Source organism: Telopea speciosissima, chromosome 1 (genome assembly GCF_018873765.1).
Source record: "Telopea speciosissima isolate NSW1024214 ecotype Mountain lineage chromosome 1, Tspe_v1, whole genome shotgun sequence".
Taxonomy (NCBI): domain Eukaryota; kingdom Viridiplantae; phylum Streptophyta; class Magnoliopsida; order Proteales; family Proteaceae; genus Telopea; species Telopea speciosissima.
Window position 1 is genome coordinate 33,637,584 of NC_057916.1, and position 19,019 is coordinate 33,656,602.

At 35.9% G+C, this 19,019-nt stretch overlaps 1 protein-coding gene across 1 annotated transcript; it reads left to right on the forward strand.

Annotated features, from left to right (window-relative positions):
* Window positions 1-10,847: 10,847 nt before the first annotated feature.
* LOC122666879 (calmodulin-like protein 11) lies at window positions 10,848-12,273 on the forward strand. The gene is made up of 4 exons (XM_043862977.1): window positions 10,848-10,999; window positions 11,466-11,623; window positions 11,718-11,798; window positions 12,109-12,273. Exons 1-4 carry the CDS (start codon window positions 10,924-10,926, stop codon window positions 12,241-12,243), a joined length of 450 nt encoding a protein of 149 aa, XP_043718912.1. The 5' UTR covers window positions 10,848-10,923; the 3' UTR covers window positions 12,244-12,273.
* The last annotated feature ends 6,746 nt before the right edge of the window (window positions 12,274-19,019 follow it).

Consider the following 19,019-nt stretch of genomic DNA (forward strand, 5'->3'; position numbering starts at 1 on the left):
AAGGCGAGAGAACAGGTAGGAGCAGTACCGTACGTCCACATTAATAGTACTTACGTAGAAGTCAAAAAGACTAAAGTCAAAGAACCGCGTGAGCATGGCGTGGGAGGGAGTGAGATTCGTGATTAATAGAAGCGCGTTACACGTGCAAGCTTCTCATAGGTGCATACGATAAATACAAGCTGCACCCCAATATCTTGGCTGAACGGTGGGTCAGGGGTTTGGACTTGGGACCATGGTTTAAAGGTATCGAAAATCGGATCGATCTCAGCCGATATCGATCCGGATCACTTCGAATCGGTCTGAATTGAATGGAAAAGCCCTTGCTGTTTGTTTATAAAAATTGAATTTTATTACTTGTTTACCTTGAAATCGTTCTAGTGGATCGGTATCGGATCAATAAATATTTGGGATTGGCCTCGTTTGATACGGATCCAATCTCAAGATTGAACCATGGTTAGGATTACTTGCTATTCATAAATAATTAAAGCGAGAACGTTTTTTGTACCGCAGCGTAGCTTGTGCCCAAGCACATGGGCAGCTTGTGCCCAAGCACATGGGCAACTTGTGCAGGGGGGCAAGGTAATCATTGCGCTCACCCCCATGTGCCTGGGCTCAAACTACGCTACAGCATAGAGAACATTCTCCCTACTCAGCTCGCTTATACCACGTGTGACCACGCAACTGAAAGCTCGCTCATATCTTCTTTATAGTTTGCATCTGTATCCATTTGGACTTGGTATGGATCTTCTCTCATATATGAGATTGATATCTAAAGTTTCTTTTTTTATTTATTTATATTTATTTTTAATTTATTAATTTTAGATATGATAATCATTTTACTTTAATTGGATTTTGAAGAAAAATATAATAAAGTGGTTATTTTGACTGTAATCTTGGAAACTATGTTATTTGGTCGTAAGAAGAAAAAAAACTGAACATTACGCCTTAGTCCATTTTCTACTAGTATAATGTGAAATAATTTTGTCAAGAAGCCAAGATGGATATAAAAAATATATTTGTTTTAATTAACAATTCATATTCAAAATGATGTATAGACTTATAATGGTATATACATTTTTTTTTGGTAATGGGAAATTTTATTGAAGAGGGGGGGGGGGGGGAAGTATATACATAGAAAACCCGTATAAAGTATATGGAATATAGGTACACTCTTTTACATATGAACATCCCTACCAATGATGCGCTAGTGTTTTGCAGTGGGTTATAGATGTCCAAAATCCTGTTGAGCAATGTACGATGCCTATGTTTGGCCTTGGCATCTACTTCCTCTTCTTTTGCGAACATTAGAGACTCAAGGGTCTACGTTTTTGTGTCACTGAGGATCCCAACACTGCTAACCTGGTTAGAAAGATAGTTCTACGTGCCATGAAAAGGAGGCACAATTTTGTAAATCAAGGGAACAATGTAAATTAATCTATTATTTTAATTAATACATTTTCTTTTCGTACAAAAAAAAAGGTGGGTTGGCTATGGTTTCATTGATGTCAATACAATCACCACACTCTCGGAGCAATGCATATTTACTTGACGTTGGGAGTCATCACTATGGACATCCTTTTCACCAGATGCATCAGTTTGTAGTTCAATTTTTTAGTCAATGCATTGATTTTGAGTTTAAGGTGATGTCATGAGAAATGTAACACTTCCAGTGAACTGTACATCGACGAAAGAATCAGGTCGATCAGATTTCAAGAGACAAAAGTATGGCCACTTAAGAAGCCATTGTGTTTATCAGCCCAAAGGCTTAAAAAAAAGTGTTTTAAACAAATTTAAAACGAAATGTTTGTTGTTTACCGGTTTTTTCCCATACTATTGGGAAACAAATGGCAAGATGTATTTAAAAGGGTAAAAAAATAGAAATACAATTTTAAATGTGTTTTTGCTAATAGTAACTCTTGGATGGGTGGTCAAGTGGTGCGTAAAGGCCCATTGCTATCAAGAGGTTCTGAGTTCAAGTCTCCTGAGTCACATCCTACATCCCCCCCTTACCTATTAAAAAAAAACAAAAACTCTTGGATGGGTTAGGGTCTTAGGGATGACACTTTGTATAAATAGGGGAAAAATTGCTATGTTGTCCTTTACAGATTCATGTATATCCTTCCCATATAATAAATAATGGGATCCAAATTGACACTCTCTCCTATGTTGATCATATGGATCAATATGAACCATGATTTGAGGAATCAGTATCGGATCAATCGATTTGTATTGATATCGGTGGAGATTGATATCGATTCTTGACCAATCCCGTATCAGTGGATCGGTACATACAAAGGTAAAAATGTGAAAAAAAAAATCAAATTTTTTAGGAAAACATTGATTGATCAAGATTGGTATCGACAGAGACCATACCAATACGGATAACGATTAATACATCCTTGATATGAACACCATATGGATGATACCATTTTTCCAACCTCTCATTGGTGTAGGAAATCCTCCCCTATAAAAATGATTTTTTTTTTTTTATTTTTATAAATTTATCCTCATTTAATTACTAATTATATATGTGTTCATTAATGTTTATCGCAAAAAGAAAAATAAACAATTTTTGGTCACAAATAAAAAATATATCCTCACCCATTTATAATTTGTGTTTTAAATTGATTTATATTTAAGAGAAATAAAGGCTAAAAATTATACCAAAAAATTATATATATAGGAAAACCAGCAGTTCAATGGTTAAGCTTGTTTAAAGAGAGAAACAACACTTTGGTAAAGAAGAGAAAAAGTTAACAAAGCTGAGAGAGACCTTTACCTCAGATATGACATTAGAGAATCTTAAACAAAAATATTAAAAAAATACGGATTCGCGTTGGAATTTCAAAATCATCTTTACTTTCTATCTAAGATCGACTTTGTTGAATTATCAAATTAATATTTTAGCAATTAAGGTTTAGTAGACCTCAACTTTTCTTTAGTACTCCTTTTGATCCACAGAATCACCTTTCCACATCCTATGCCCATGAATCCGTACAAAACTTCAATGGGCCTGTAAATGGGCCAAAAATAAAGAAAATTTATATTATTACTAAAAATTAGGTTTTCAATTTACAAAATTACCCCTTCCCTTAACTAAATTGCCATTGATCGAGGAGGAAGTAAAGGGCGTATCCAGTGCATGACACTCCCTTCATTGTGGGGTCTGGGGAGGTTCATAATGTACGCAGCCTTACCCTCGCTTTGCATAGAGGTTTTTTCTAGAAATTTGAACCTGTGACCACTTGGTCACACAGAGAGTATTGCATATAGGTTGTCATTATTGGCAACCAAGCGCAGAGCAGTGATGAGATGGTCAGTCTTGAGGTTATGGCAGTGTCCAGTGGTTTGGCAAATTTTGTTTGGTAGCAGTTCAGAGCATTGTAAGCATGGACAGCAGTGATACAAAGTGTTTGGAGGTGTTTGGTGGCTTATGGATTCATTCTTGTGTCTTAATTCACAGGTCACTGCAACTGTGGTACTTTCAGGGATTTTTTCAGTGGATCCCATGGTAGAATTTGGAAGAGCTTTGAACTGAAAAAAGTTAGTTCGTCGAGTTCTCTTTCCATCGGTTCAAACGGTTCGTTACTCCGATGTCAGACGAGGGAGTTATGAATTTTTTCGTATGGGTGCACAGAAAAGGAACCAACCTGAAACATATTTGAACCCAAAGCATGCTCTCGGGTTCAGTCTTTTTTTCTTAGGGGTTTAATTGCAAATCATTAAGATTTATGTCTACAATGGCATAAAAAGGTGAGATAAAAGAGTCTTTTGAAATTTATAAAAAATTGGAGTGATAATGGACTTTTAACGAGAGTGGTTTAAAAGATTCTATTTATTAGAATCCAATTTGACTTCTTAAAGATGGGTCATTGGATTATCGCGTGAAGTTTGTGAATAACATATGGAGAAAGACTTATATCTTCTAGATTCCATTTGAGATTAGTTCTCTAAAAAGCAGCTGGAAAGCCGTGCAATCCTCTTTGAAATTTTTGAGAAGTTCATTTATTCAATGCCCAGATTGAAGATTCTTTTTGTGAAAAATTGATTGACCTATCTCAAAAGGGTTATTTGGTCCTTTTACAAAGCTTTTTGTTGATTAAAGAGAAGTTGTTTTCTTCTTCAGAAAGATACGGCTACAGAATCGTAGAAGAGAAAAAAAAAAAAAAGAAAGGGAAAGAGGGTTTTTCATTAAAAAAAAACAGAGCAACCAAAAGAAAATGGAACGAACTCCTCTCTCTCTCAAGCTTTGTTTTTGAAAAATAGAAGGCTGTTTTCAGATGCATTAAAGTTTAGTCTCAATGGGTTTTTGAAGATTGAGCATTGTTATTGAAGCTCTGTTCATGAAGAAAGTGGGGTTTTGATTGTGTTTTTGAGAAAATACAAGAAGAGTAAGAAAACAAGAAGAAATGAGCTATTGTGGTCTCCTCATGGTAGTGCTTATTGGAAAGCTCAAATCTCTCCACAAAGGACAGAGTTGATACTTCTAGTAGGCTTCAATTGATCTCAGTAAAGCTCAGACCTCCTATGCGAAGGTTGTAAACATTCTTATCTTTGTCATTTATTTATGCTTCATACCTGTTAATGATGTATGCTAGAAATAGGTGAATATTGTTGATAGACCTATTCTAGTTTGTGCTTACTTGTAGGGCATTGCTATAAGTCCAAAACCCTATTGATTTTTATTCTGTATTTAGTGGCTGTTAAATACTGGGAGTGGGTGCTATTTTGTACTGGCATTATTTGCCCTCTCAGTTCTATGCTGAGAAAATTTGGGTGTGGGTGCTCCCAGCTGTAGGTGCAGTAATGTTGAGTACTGAGCAAATACGAAGCCCATAGTGGCATTGCTTCGTGGATGTAGGCAATTTGCCTAAAATCACGTATATCTTGTGTTGTGCGTGTAGAATTGTGTGGTTGTTCATACTTGTATTTGAAGTGTGTGGGTTGCAGGATGAGTATACACACTTTAGAGCCTTTGAGTTTGGCTGGGGTGTGTACACGACTTTGTGATTTGTATTCAGATCCTCCCAGTAACTACCAGTGTCAGTGGGGAAGAAATTGAAAAAATTTTAATCACTGATTCACCCCCTCTCAATGATAGCCATCGAACAAACAGAGAAAGAGAGAGAGAGAGAGAGAGTCATTAAGTTGCGTAACTGTGGCCAAAACCATCATCCACGAGCCCGTTGTTAACAGTAGAATTTGTCATTTGTTAATTGTGTTGGTACTAGAAATTCTTAGAAAGAATGTTTTTCTTAATTAAGAATTTTTGCTCCGAATTTCCATATGCATCACCTTGAGTTTCTCTAAACCAGACCCATCAAATTTAGGCAATTATCAAGATGTGTTATGTGCCTAATGGAGTTCAATCTAATGTATGGGCGTTTGATTGATCAATTTAATATGAGATAGGTTAAAGAGTATGATTTAACACGTTCCATTAACTGTAGAGCTTTTGGTGTATTGATCAAATACTTTACATTTTGTATCAAAACCGGACACCATTTCTTGGGTTTGAGGTTTCATTAAATCGAAAGGAAGAGGATTTTTTTTGTTTTTTGGTTCAAATTAATTTCAAACTTAAGAATAAAGAAAAACCGTCCAACTTGTAAAAAGGAAATTGACATGGGAACAGAAAGAAAAGTGTTTCTCTCTAGTGAAATGAACAACCAACCTCTCATGCTTCCAGTTTGAAAATAACCAGTGAACAGAAATAAATTAGAATCCACCACCACCACCATAGTGATCTCTAAGCATCCCCAGGACCATATGCAAACTTCATAGCCATAGAAACCTATGTTTTTAATTAACTCGCAAATCATAGTTGTTGTAGAAACCTGAGAGAATGTGCAACGGGATCTTCATAAGATAGAACTGCATACCTTTGTTATTTCCATCATCTATGTATATTATTATAGGGTGAGCATTCTCTATGGGGAGTGTGGCCCCTATATGTGCACGGGGCCAATGCCAATGAGAGGACGCGCTGGAGCATCAATCCTTCCCTCATTTTGTTGTGGCCTCATGGTTATCGAAGAGGATGAGCGATATAGGGAAGTGGGGGAGAGACACTGTTTTGGCCTTTGGGTAGTTAAGTTGTTTTACAATACCCAAACTTATTTTAAGTAATTTAATTAAATTAAAAAAATTATGAAAATAATTTTATAAAATGACACCAAATTTTGAGTAACCTTGTAATTTTACTAAAATAAACCCTAAAACCCTTGTGTTTATCATATTCACTGTTTTTTGTATCTTGATTTTCTTTGTTTAGCCTTGGATGCGCAGGACTGAATAGTCTTCTTTCTACCAAAAAAGAAATAAAAAAAAAAAAAACCCAAAACCGATCCCATCTTGCTTGTTAATTGTTATATGCCACCTATACTATTTTTACTTGTAACGCTACCCCCCAACAACAGTGTTGTGATTTAGCATTTAATTCTAGTCCTTGCAAAAATAGAAGTGGAAATTACAAAATTAAGCTCAGCAAGGCCACTGCACATCTTCCCAGATCTTCTTGGTCTTCTCTTTGAATATTGAATGCACTTTGTCTACGACACATCCAACCCATACAGCTGTCCCTGACTTATTTAAATTTAAGCTCAGAATTTTAAAAAATGAAGAGAAAAAGAAAAAAATGGTCATACCGTCGTGGTCAGTCTACAGTTTTATTAGGTTTGGACTATGGATGGACCAGTCAATAAGTTTATCTTGCACATAATTAGTTAAAACGTGTTCTAAATTCTGTTTTTTCTTGGTCATATTGATTTTTTTAATGTTTTATTATTTTTTGAATTAATCTTAAATGTATGTAAAAATAGCGTGAAAAGTGACACTTTTAAAAAAATATTTAAATATTTTATTTTTAAACAAATTAGTAGGCCTAGTACTTCCAACAACTGCAATGGTTTTTTTTTTTTTTTTTTTTTTTTGATGAAAATAGAAAATCATATATTAATAGGATGGCAAATTTGTACAATGTTCAATGACATAAGGTACATCACTATTAGTAGTTTGTTTCGCTAAAGATCTAAACCAAGTTAGAAGAGAGGGATCCGTCAAAGGTTTGAACATAACATCTTTGGATCCATCCAAAATCTGCAAGAAATATTTTAAAACTTCAAAAGGCTAAGGAGACCGGGATGGAGTTGGAAGAAGTTCAGGTAGCGCCGTGTTAGAGCACCAAACTTCTTTTAGCTTCAAACCTCTCGAGATAGCCCAATCAAGACCGTTGAGAATAGCAATCAGCTCAGGTTCCATTTCATGATTGTTTTTATCCAACCTGCAGTCAACAAAATGATTTTGCCATCTAACAAAATGCCAAAAGTCCACCCAGAATAGCCAATGTCTATGGAATCAAATCCTGCGCATAACAAAACAATAAAATCTATAGTAGGTAAATCAAGCCTAGGAAGATCATGCATAACCTTTTTAGTAGACAACATTACATCCAAATTAAATGAGGGAGGAGCAATATGAAGATCCTTCATCCAAAGTTCAATCCTTCGCAAAACACTGAGAGGATTAGACTTAATCGAACAGAACACATAATTGTTTCTAGAATTCCAAATGTAATAACAAGTTATAATAAAAATAGAGAAAAATCAAACAAGAGAGGGCTTATCAAGCTTGCGACTTAGAAGGGTAAAAACGCAGAATTGTCTCAGAGATGGGAATGAGATGAATTCTGTCCTCAGACCCAAAGGACCAGTTGCCTAAATATGTTTAACCTAGTCACAAGAGAGGAGTAAATGCCAAAGAGTCTCATTACAAATGCCACAGAAAGCACAAGTGGAGTCGACCTGAGTCCATTTCAAAATAGTATCCTTAACTGGAATCCCTGCATTTAATACACGCCAGAAAAAAAAATTTAAACATAGGATGAAGATTAAGTTTTCAAAAAAATTTCCACCAAGCGATTAAAGAAACATCATAAATAGAGGTGCAAGAAAGGAAATTAGCAATTTTTTTAGTACTAAAATGACCATCTCTAGCAAGAGTACACCACCATGAGTCAAGAGAATCAAAACAAGGATGGTGTGATAAAATCGGCAAGATTGTCGCCTGGTCTCTACATGTTAAAAAAAACAAGATTGTCCAGGTACAATGGACAAAATCGCATCCATTTTTCTTTTCAATTTAAATTTATAAAACTTATAGCTCATATATAAAATGGGCAAGAGATCTCTACTTGGTTGCTTGGTCTTTACACAAGTGTCTAGGCCAATGGGTGAGCACACCTGGGTATCTATCCTAAGAGTGTCAATTGGTTCGGTTTCGGGCATTCGGTTCGATTCCATGTCTTAATGGTGTGATTTGAAACCACATCGAGAACCAAGTCAGTTCTGAAAGTGGAAACCGAATCCGAACCTGCTCGATTTGGTTCAGTTACGGTTCTAATTCGATTCTCTAATACGAATCCAATTCGGTTCTCCAATACGGTTCCATTTTGTTAGGTTGTCAATTGTTGTGTTATCAAGAAACTCCATTTGTATAAATAAAATACTCACAAAATCTTAAAGGAACAAAAAATATTAATAAATAAATAAGAATCCCAAGTGACTTCTCCACTTTTTTTTTTTTGGATAGAAAATGAGTTCTCCCACTTTGAGATCTTATCTTTGAGCTTATCCATCAATACTTGCTATAATACCCATCTTTGTTAGTAATTAGGTCAGAGAACCACAACAAAATTATAGTTCCAACAAAAAAGACAACAATATGAAGAAAAAAAAAAGATAAAGGGTTTTCGACTTAAGTATGCTATTTGGTTCGATTTCTGTTCAACCCAACGGTTTTTGAGCTAAAATCGAAACCAAACCAAATTGAGTTAAGAGCTCATATAGCAGAACCGAATCCAAGCCAAATTTATTCGGTTTGGTTTGGTTAATTCAGCTTGATTTCGGGTTTGGTATTCGGTTTCGGTTTGATTTTGACAACCTTAATCTAACCAGGGGCAGAGGCATCATCTCGCGGTGCCCTGTGAGAGCGCGTAGGAAACACCACCAAGTAGAGAACTTTTTCCCAAAATAAAATATTAATATTAATTAATAAGACATGAGTTGGTCTCACAATTTACTTGTGTATATTATTGTTTTTGTAGTTCAATATTTTTTAAATTTAAACGTTTAAAGCTCATACCATTTTTTTTTGTTGTTCTTGAAATATTTAACCGTATTTTTACCAGTCCATTCGAATTCTACGTTGTTTTAAACACATCGTATAAAATCCTTTTTTAAAAAAAAAAAAAATTCCCGTCTTAACCAAATATGATCTGAAATGCTATTTTATTTATTAAATTTTTGGGAAAAAGAACCCTATCCAATCGCTCTAGACATGCCATCCCTGCACCTTGACACAGGGGCACACGAAATGACCACCACACCCCTGGTCATTTTCGGGTTTCAGGAGGATGCGGCAATCATTTCGTGCGCCCTTGTGTTAGGGCGCAAGGATAGTGTGCGTTGCGCGACCGGGTGGCATTCTCTTTCCTCAAATTCATTTGGGGCGAAAGAACGCTCCCTGGGCATCTAGAGCTTGAACACACGTGTTGGCTAATGGAAGCATGCACGCAAACATCGACTTGGGTGGGATTTTCCCCTTTTATGGGGGTAAGGTGGTATTTTCCATGGAAACAGGGCGATATTGTGTCTAGGCACAGGAGCCATGCTGGCCACAAGACCACGTAGCGTTCCATTTTATTTAGACTTGCATGAAATGTTCTTTTGGACTTTTTGCCCTTGGCTTACGGCCCATGAGGGCCCCATTAGACGAAGCACTTGAGAATTGATTAGCATTTCCTTTGTCTAGAATAGCTAGATGGACATTTTCCCTTTTGATTAATGGACAAAGAATTATAACAAATGCAGGTCGGCTGACATCTCCGGATGAAATGGAAGCAGAGCTGTATGGTATCATCCAAGGGTGGAACAGAGCAACCAAAGAAAATATCATCTTAAAAAAGATATGGTGTTGCAACAAAAAGCTATATGACCTATTTAGCCCTAGGTCTCTAACCCTAGTCCCATGGAACATTATAACTAATTTTTTGGAATTTGCTGAAATGACTAAGAATTTTACTAATATATCGTTTAAGTGGTGTGACATTTCCACTTATATGTACAAACATTTGTATCCTCTCTAATCTTGTTTAATAAACGCACTTTTTCATAATAAAAAACAAAAAAAAAAATATTTCCTTGTCAAACCTTGCTGGTGGCCCACTTTGGTCAAAAGTGAGGCTTTTTAGGAAAATTATCACCTCCAGTTTGCTGACCGGCCCAGTTCCCCAGTTCCTCTAATAGGGGGATGGTAGACCCCACCCGGGCAGGGTGTTTGGGCATGGGTAGAGAGGTCATTTCAGCCCCCCTTTGTTAAAGGAAATGGGGAACTGGGCCGGCCAGCAAACAGGAGGTGATAAAGATCCGGCTTTTTATGTTATTTTGGCCTCGGTTCCTTCTTTTTTCGCTTGCAAACTTAGGTGCCACGTGTTGGGCCTCAAATATAAGGTCCATTTCGAGAAAAATCCGAAAAGAAAATAGAAGAGAAATTTCGTAATGGGTCATGGGTCTAACCGCGTAAGATATTTGTCTGTTACGCTAGTTTGTTAATTAAAATTTAGGAAATAAGTTTTCCTCCTACGAGAATCCACGCTATTTGTTAATTAATATTTAAGAAATAACTTTTCCTCCTACGAGAATCCTACATAAAGCCCCAATGAAGCTTGGGAATTGGGAAGTATAGCTGTCAGCTTTCGAGGATCTTTCTTCTTTCTCTTCTGGTTTAGCTTCTCATTCAAGAGTTTCCCTCGCTTGCTCTCTCTCGCTCACTCACTCACTTGCTCGTTCCCGCTTGTTCTCTCTCTCTCTCTCTCTCTGTTTGTTTGATTTTCTTCTGTGTTTCAACTTACAGACCAACTCAAGCATGGCAGATGTGCTGACTGAGGAACAGATCGCCGAGTTTCAGGAAGCCTTTTGTCTGTTTGATAAAGATGGAGATGGTAGGTTCTGCTCCTCCTAATTACCATTCTCTGACCCTTAACTGCTGCTTATACTTCTTAATCTTCATCTTTAGTACAGTAGTATTCTTCTTTCTCATCACCTGTTTGTGAAAATATGAAGTTTTTGGTTGGTCATTAATTTTCTATCAGTATAGTTACAAATTTCTCCATTTTATTGGGTACTTGGGTTTGAAGCCATTTTTTTCTGAATTTCTTCTTAAAAACATCGACTGTTAGGTTAAAAGTGTTTGATATTTTTTTTCTGGGGGGTGTGGTTTGATGATCTTTCTTGTAGGCAAGTAAGATCTTGTGATGGTGGGAAAAGTCTTCCATCAATTTTAGAAAAGTAAAAAAATTTAAGACTCTGACAGTACCTCTCTTGCCCTTTCTCTGTTTTGGATTTTAGTGTTCTGTGTTAGAAATTTTTAATAGTAATGGCTTAAAAGTTATGGGTTCTGTTCTGTAGGTTGCATTACCATAGAAGAATTGGCAACTGTGATCCGATCATTGGATCAAAACCCAACCGAAGCAGAACTTCAGGATATGATAAGTGAAGTCGATGTTGATGGGAACGGTACCATAGAATTTGGGGAGTTCTTAAGTCTCATGGCAAGAAAAATGAAGGTATGAACAACCTTAAGAAACAGATGCACAGAGGAAGAATTCTTCAAAAAATCCTTAATTGCTGAATTGTGTTCTGGTGTTTCCTTTTCTACAGGAAACTGATGCAGAGGAAGAACTTAAAGAAGCATTCAAAGTATTCGACAAAGATCAGAACGGCTACATATCAGCTAACGAGGTGAGCTCCAACCTTCTGCCAATTTCTTACTCTTGATCATTTCACTACCCAAAAGGAATTATTAACTAATTAAGATTGAAGAAGAGAGAGATAGAGGGGACAAAAATTTGCAGAATGCATGTACCCACACACGTGTTTGTGTAATTTTCTATGTGAAGCAGAACACGCAGTAGCCATTTTCTCATGTATATCTTTATTTTATTAGAGTTGCAAGCTGTGATCTTTCTGTTTTTAATTTTTAATCCTTAGTGACTTGAAAGATTCTATTTTTCTATACTTTAATTAATTGGGTTTGTTTCTTCTTGTACAGCTGAGGCATGTAATGATCAATCTCGGGGAGAAACTGACCGATGAGGAAGTAGAACAGATGATCAAAGAGGCTGATTTGGATGGTGACGGTCAGGTGAATTACGAAGAATTCGTGAGGATGATGATGGCCGTCTAAGGAAAATCCTTAGAAAAATTTAGTTTCAGAGGAAGAACATTAAGAAATTATGAAATAACTGTATTCAAATTCATTCATTCTGCTTTTTCCCTTTGTTTTTATTTCCTAGGAGGAAGAAAAAAAAATAGAAAAACTGAAATGCAATCTGTGTAATGCTGCTGTAACCTGCAAGTGATCAAAATGAAAGTACCCATTTCGTTCCTTCTTCGTGTTAAGCTTTTTTTTAATTCTTTTCTTCCATGAAATCTGAAAGTAAACAAATACGAAGGAACAGGAACTAATCTGTTACTGGAACTTAGCTGTCTTACTCTGTGATTCGTGTAATATATTCTGTCATCTTCAGATTCAAGGGGGTTGCTTTCTTTTTTTTTTTCTGAGATCAATGTATCTGGTCTCTGATACAGCTTGGTATAGTTCAGGTTTATTCTAAATTTTATGGACAGTGTCAGTGGATCTTTGATCCAACGATGAGTCATGTCTGGGAGAAAACCTTGGATTTGATTTGTTCTTGCCTTTCCTTCAGTGTGAGAGGTCCCAAACTCTTTTTATAGTTGCACAAAACTAGGAATCTTGAGACTTCAGATAGCAAAGCAAGCAGGGAAGGTGTCGGGAATTATAATTTGTGAAAGGATTCTTGTATTCTTCTCCACTGTAATTTGTGGAAGCCGTGTTGTGGACTGGATTGTGGAAATTAGAAACTGAAAGTGTTCACATCATCAACTTCCAAGAAATATAAGTCAATGGAAATCCGGTCAACTGAATTGTTAGTTTGAATGTTTGGTGATGAAATCCAGAAACACCTTTCCTTTTCTCTAAATCAAACACCTTATTCTTTAAGTTACCTAACTGGTCCTTGACTGCTTTGGATTGTCTATTCCACTAACATTAACAACTCACCCATAATAATAAATCAGTCTTAATATCCCAACTGAGGACGGGCCTTGGTGCATCGGTAAGGTTATTCCATTGTGATAAAGTGGTCATGGATTTGAATCCGTAAACAGCCTCTTTGTGAAAGCAGGGATAAAGTTACGTACATTATGACCCTCCCCAGACCCCGCAGAGGCGAGAGCCTCGTGCATTAGATACTTTTTTTTTTTCTTCTTAATATCCCAACTAAATGGCATTGGCTATGTTGATCCTTGCCCTCCAATTTAGTTCTATTCAAGGTACTTTTCCTAGGGTAATTTTAGGTCTACTCTTAGTTAGATTCTTTTAGTTTCTTCAATCTGAATCAAATCATTCCTCAGTACTGGAGCATCAAAAGCCACTTTTAAACAAGAACATGCTATCTCAAACGACTTTCTCATAGCTTATCATGTATTTGCGCTACTCCCAATCACCTTTCTTGTGTGTCCTTCAATAATTGAAAAACTAAAGGCATTGGTTTTTTGCTGCGTATACTCTAAAAATTGAAAAACTAATGGTATTGGTTTTGCCCAAATCCTTTTTCCCCTGTGTTTCAGTGTTCTGAGGCTTAATCGTTTTTTTTTTTTTGGTGATAAAGTAAAACAAAGCCTATGATATGTCATTCAAAGAAGTCACAGACTGCGAGACATGCGAGAATATGTAAGAGAAAGAGAACCAAAAAGAAAAAGAAAGATAAAAGTGGTTGATTATGACTTTTTTCTAGGGTGATGCAAAGACTAATTATGAATTTGTGCTGAATTTATACTACTTTTCTTTTCTTTGGTGTTTTTTTGTGGGAGAAAAGATTACATCACCATCTTGAATTCAAAGATGCTAAAAAAATTCCACAATAATCTCTAAGAGGAAAATTCAAATTTATTAGGAGAAAGGGAACCATAAAAAGCATGGTATAAAGCCCTTCACATGGTGGCCACGCGCTTTGAGATTGATCACTAAATTTCAATTAAGGCTTATCTAGGGTTTCATACTTATCCATTGGTGAGAATGATTTAATCTATATTACATTTCCTTCATATTCGAATATATAATGATACAAAGGGGGAGCCTAGATTATTAGTTTATCTTGGTGAATTTATAAGGTTTTAATTGTAGTGTTTGGGGATTAATTTCTTATCTTATTTTTTTATGGTAATAATTTTCTTATCTTATTAAGTTATGGATGATTGTTCTCTAGCTGGGAGCATAGGCTGCACCCAGACACATAGGGTGATCATTTCAGTCATTCATAGGGGGGGGGGTGGAGCAATCATTTTGCCCACCTCCATACGTCTGAGCACATCCTACGCACTCGGCATAGAGAACATTTAGCCATAAATTATTTATATTTTAAATGAAATTGAGAGAAAGTCAAGGAAAACTTTGTTGTTAGTTTATATGGAATGACAAGATCACAATTACTCTTTCATTAATAATAATTACTCATTCCCTCTTGAACATAAGTAACCATATGCCAAGCAGTAAGAACAGAGACAGGTTAATTCCCTTAAGCAAGTGGGGTATAGTGATCTAAAAAACCCCTTAAATGTCCTTATTTACCTGATGAGTTGGTCAGCTGTCACATTATAAAAGAATAAAAGATGTAACGGCTCGACTTTGGTCATTGTCTAAGAGAAATTAACTGCCTTTTGAACCCGAGAGAACACCATAATATCAAGCACTTTTTTTTCGGGTACTTACCAATTAGGTTCACATAGGAGCACTAATGTGAGGGTCATCAAAGTAGAGAGAGAGAGAGAGAGAGAGAGAGAGAGAGAATTTATTATATGCTTTGTTTGTTCCAATGTAAAATGTATGAAATAAAAATACTATACATAAAATATATTATTTCTTCATTATTTTTTTTTCAGATTTTTGGTATAAAATAGTGGGTCCGATTGTATGGTTAAACATTCTTTACTTTACTCATAAATCAAACTATATAAGTAGATTTTTTTACATTTTTTATTTTTTATCCAATGTATGAAAAAAATGTGGAGGCTTAAGGAAGTTTAGTATTTCTCAAGTGAAAATGTTTTCTCTATCCAGAAGTGTGGCCCTTATACCAGTGCCAGGACTAATGAGATCGTACACAGAAGCATCAATAGGGACAAGATTTTCTTTCATGAAGGTGGGCCACTGGGATGATCATTTCACTCTATCTTACGTCTGGATACATGAACCACATATTTGGATAAATTCCTTTTTCGCTTCTCAAATTCAGTCACATGAAGTCGAGGACTGAAAGTTAAGAAAATTATGTGTCATGTTTGAATCAGCCTCACATAGTAGTGGTCCATGTCTTACCAACCTCATTTTATCTTTATTTTTGGGGGGGAGGGGGGGGGGGGGGGGGGAGGGTTGTACCGAGCTTAATATAATGTTAAAAGTCAAGAAAATGGTCTATAAAACAAAAAAGTCAAGAAAATGGATGTCACAATCATCACTCCTTTCAAATAGTTGGTCTTAGTACCTGAAAAAAAAAAAAAAAAAATTTGGTCTGACTCTTTGAAATTGGAAGAATTCAAACTACAAGTAGGCCTTCTTCTAATTAATATATAGTCATAGTTGAGCAAGTTTATTTATTTATCAAATTATATTATTTGTAAATAAATTTCATAAATTATGCAACCAACTTGGTTCATCAAAATTTTTTTTTTGAAAGATTTAATTAAAGTTAATGATAGGGGAAAAAAAAAAAATCCCCTATCTAATATTTTATCCCTATAATGTTATTTAAGTCTTATGAGAACTAATTGAAAAGGTCAAAGATTAATTTTTAATTTGCTTAGTTAAGGTAATCATTTTTTTTTAATAGATTAACTAGAAAGATCATAAATATAAAAGGGAAAGAAAAGGCCTAAGAGAATCATTTAAAATCAATTTTGTATCACCTTATGATATGATTTTTCACATATGTCAAACACGGTTATCTGATTTTCCCTAGTGTATATTTAAAGCTGAGTCAAGAATCAAGAACTCCTTGGATAGCTAAAATCCATAACAAAAATATCAACCTCATAGATTGGTCTAAACGACTGATTATTTTGGACCTGTGAATACCACGTAGGGAGGATTCAACCTAAAAGCTTAAACTATTAGGCGGAGATAACTAAATAGTAAGGGAAATGAATCTACATCTAAGATCTTAAATAATGAAAAGTGGCAAATGTTGCCGGCTAGTTAAAGCTTGACACCAGATCGGTCGATTAGCAAACAGATTGGTGTCGGGCTTAACCCAATTATGGACCGGTTGATAAAGGTGTTTGGTTGTAGTTGGACCAGTGTTGACCTACTCCGTTACTTGATTGTTAATCGACCATTTACAGTCCAATTATCCTATCAATGGCCAATCTATAGCCCGATTAATATGAGCATGGTTAATCCGAGTCTAATTATGAACGGGTAATTGATCGGCTGAATAAAAACGGGTTCATTCCCAAAGAAAAGGCCCAATTACCTTAACAAGCCTTAAATTGGTAGAGACCGATTGGCTCAACTCATTGAATCCATCATTTATATTCTCACCATATTATGGATCTCTTACATCTAATCCTACTAGCACCATGATGAATCTGGTTGGTTTAATTGTCGCAGGAATTTTTGAATCCGAACTTAAATTAGTCCAGTGGAACTTTAACATTTTGATAGATTGACAGAATTTTTTATCAGATGCAGGTAGTATCCGCATACAGGATATGAAGGACGTGGAGCTCGTTGGTCTTCTTCAAGGATGGGAAAGAGCCAAAAAAGAAAAAAAATTCCAATTCAGCACATTTGGCTATGCAACAAAGAACTCTTTCATCTTTTTAGTTCTCCTCACAAGCATCCTAAACCTTGGAACCTTATACATCTCTTTTTTGACTTAGCCGAAAAAACTGACAACTTTGATAATATTACTTTCCACTATTGTAAAGGCCAGGTGGAGACCAGTGCATCTCAAATGTACTCCCCTCTTTAGTTAATATAATATTTTCTTTTCATCAAAAAAAAAAAAAAAAAAAAACTCGATAACTCTCAACATCTCAAAGGTTGGAATAGGATTGCAACAAGATCGCGTTGGGCTAGGCTTTTTAAAACCCCAACCCAATCTTGAGCCCCCTTAGTTGGGCCCAGGCCTGGCGCGACGCTTGCTCAGTGCCTGGAAAATCCAACCCTAACCTATTCTCAGGGTTGGGTCAGGTTGACCTTGATTGACCCTGATCATGGAGTGGGGAAGGGAGATATGCATGGACTGGACTGAGTTGGGCTGGGTCAGGGAGAATATATCAACTTTACAGAAAATAACACTATAATAAAATAAATTATCACTTATTATCTCTTTATATAATATATTCTATTATTATATAACAAAATATGTGTGACATTTAAAGTTTATAATATATACATTGTATATCACTATATAATTTATAGTATAACTTAAAATAGGATCGGACTAGGCAGGACTGGGCTGGGCTCAGCCCAAAGCATCAACCCTTACTCAGGCCAAAAATTTTCATCCTTTCAACTGCCCACGGGGCCAAATATCGCAGCTCAGGTCGTGTTTGGGTTCAGGGCGGGTTCGGAACTTGGAAGTCTTGGGTTCACATACTTTCCTATTTTGGGAATGTCTTGCATTGTCCACACTAGCAATTCCAGAGGTGGTTTTTAAAAACCAGCTCACAGTTTTGGTTCTTTTAACCAAAAAATTCGTAATTAAAATGTCTTTGTGGGAAATTTCTCGATTCAAAATGGGAAAAAGGAGAAATCCTTGTCCAATGTTAGTTCTTCAGTATTATTAGCAGGATATAGAAGTGTAGGACACGAGGCCCTCGCGAGGAATTCCGTCCTTCGCCGCCATTAAAACTGCCAAAAGTCAGTCACCTTGGCCAAGATAGTCACCTCTTCTTCTTTCCTGGTAGATCGGTAAGATTGCAAAAGCATTGAAGCCAATCAAGAGAAAGATTTTAAGTTTAATTTCTGCCCATCATCATCCTTTCTCTCTCCTCCCTAACCTAACCATGTGAGTCACTATTAAAGGAATTGTTTCCTTGATTGGTGTGGCTTGGGAGAATCCTCCCATACTGTGGTGGGGGATCTCTATTCCTTATACTTTTTAAATTTAGTATTTATTTTACATTTGAAATTAAAATAATTTGATTGTAAAGTAAAGCTAAATTTAATAAAAAAAATTTGGAATCTTTTTAGAATCCATGATCATGTAAGGTAACACTTACAAAAATTTAGTTACTTTTAGTAATGATTTGATTTGATTTCTCTTCCCTGTATTTCCCTTTCAAGGGAAAATAAGGGGAAGGGAAGTGAAATATTTAATAATTAAATTTAAAAATATTTTGGAATTATAAGGATTACATCTTAAAAGTATAATTACCAAACAATCGAATTGTTTGTACTAAACAATCCGTTGACCAGTCTACAATTTGCCACTCTTTCGCACTTGATGCAGCTCCCTTGTCCCACCAGTAAAGAGGAGACATTGTTTGAATTTGATAATTAAGACTTTCCAGAGCTATTGAATTCTGGACAAACTACTAGCAAAATCTTTACTTGCCCAAGTGCATTTAGGATCCACTTTCTTCATTCTCTTGTTGAAGTATGATTGGGGTAGGTGCTTTTATGAGAAATTAAGCTTTTTGGGTGCATAAAATGTGGTTTTTGATTCACATTTAGAAACTCAACTGATGTTTTCTTTCTCTTCCGTAATTTGAGATCGAACTGGCAATGTTGCTCTTAGTAATTTGGGCATTTGTTTTCCATAAGATGTGATCTTGGTAAGGTTGCTCCATTGTGACCAAATGGTCACGTATTCGAGTCTGGAAACAGCCTCTCCGCAACAGCAGGGTTAAGGCTACGTACAATCGTACTTTATG

Bases quoted from the DNA above. Each gene is read 5' to 3' on its own strand.
- LOC122666879 (XM_043862977.1), top strand. From the start codon at position 10,924: ATGGCAGATGTGCTGACTGAGGAACAGATCGCCGAGTTTCAGGAAGCC. The intron at 11,000-11,465 runs GTAGGTTCTGCT...TCTGTTCTGTAG, and splicing joins GTTTGATAAAGATGGAGATG to GTTGCATTACCATAGAAGAA. The intron at 11,624-11,717 runs GTATGAACAACC...CCTTTTCTACAG, and splicing joins TCATGGCAAGAAAAATGAAG to GAAACTGATGCAGAGGAAGA.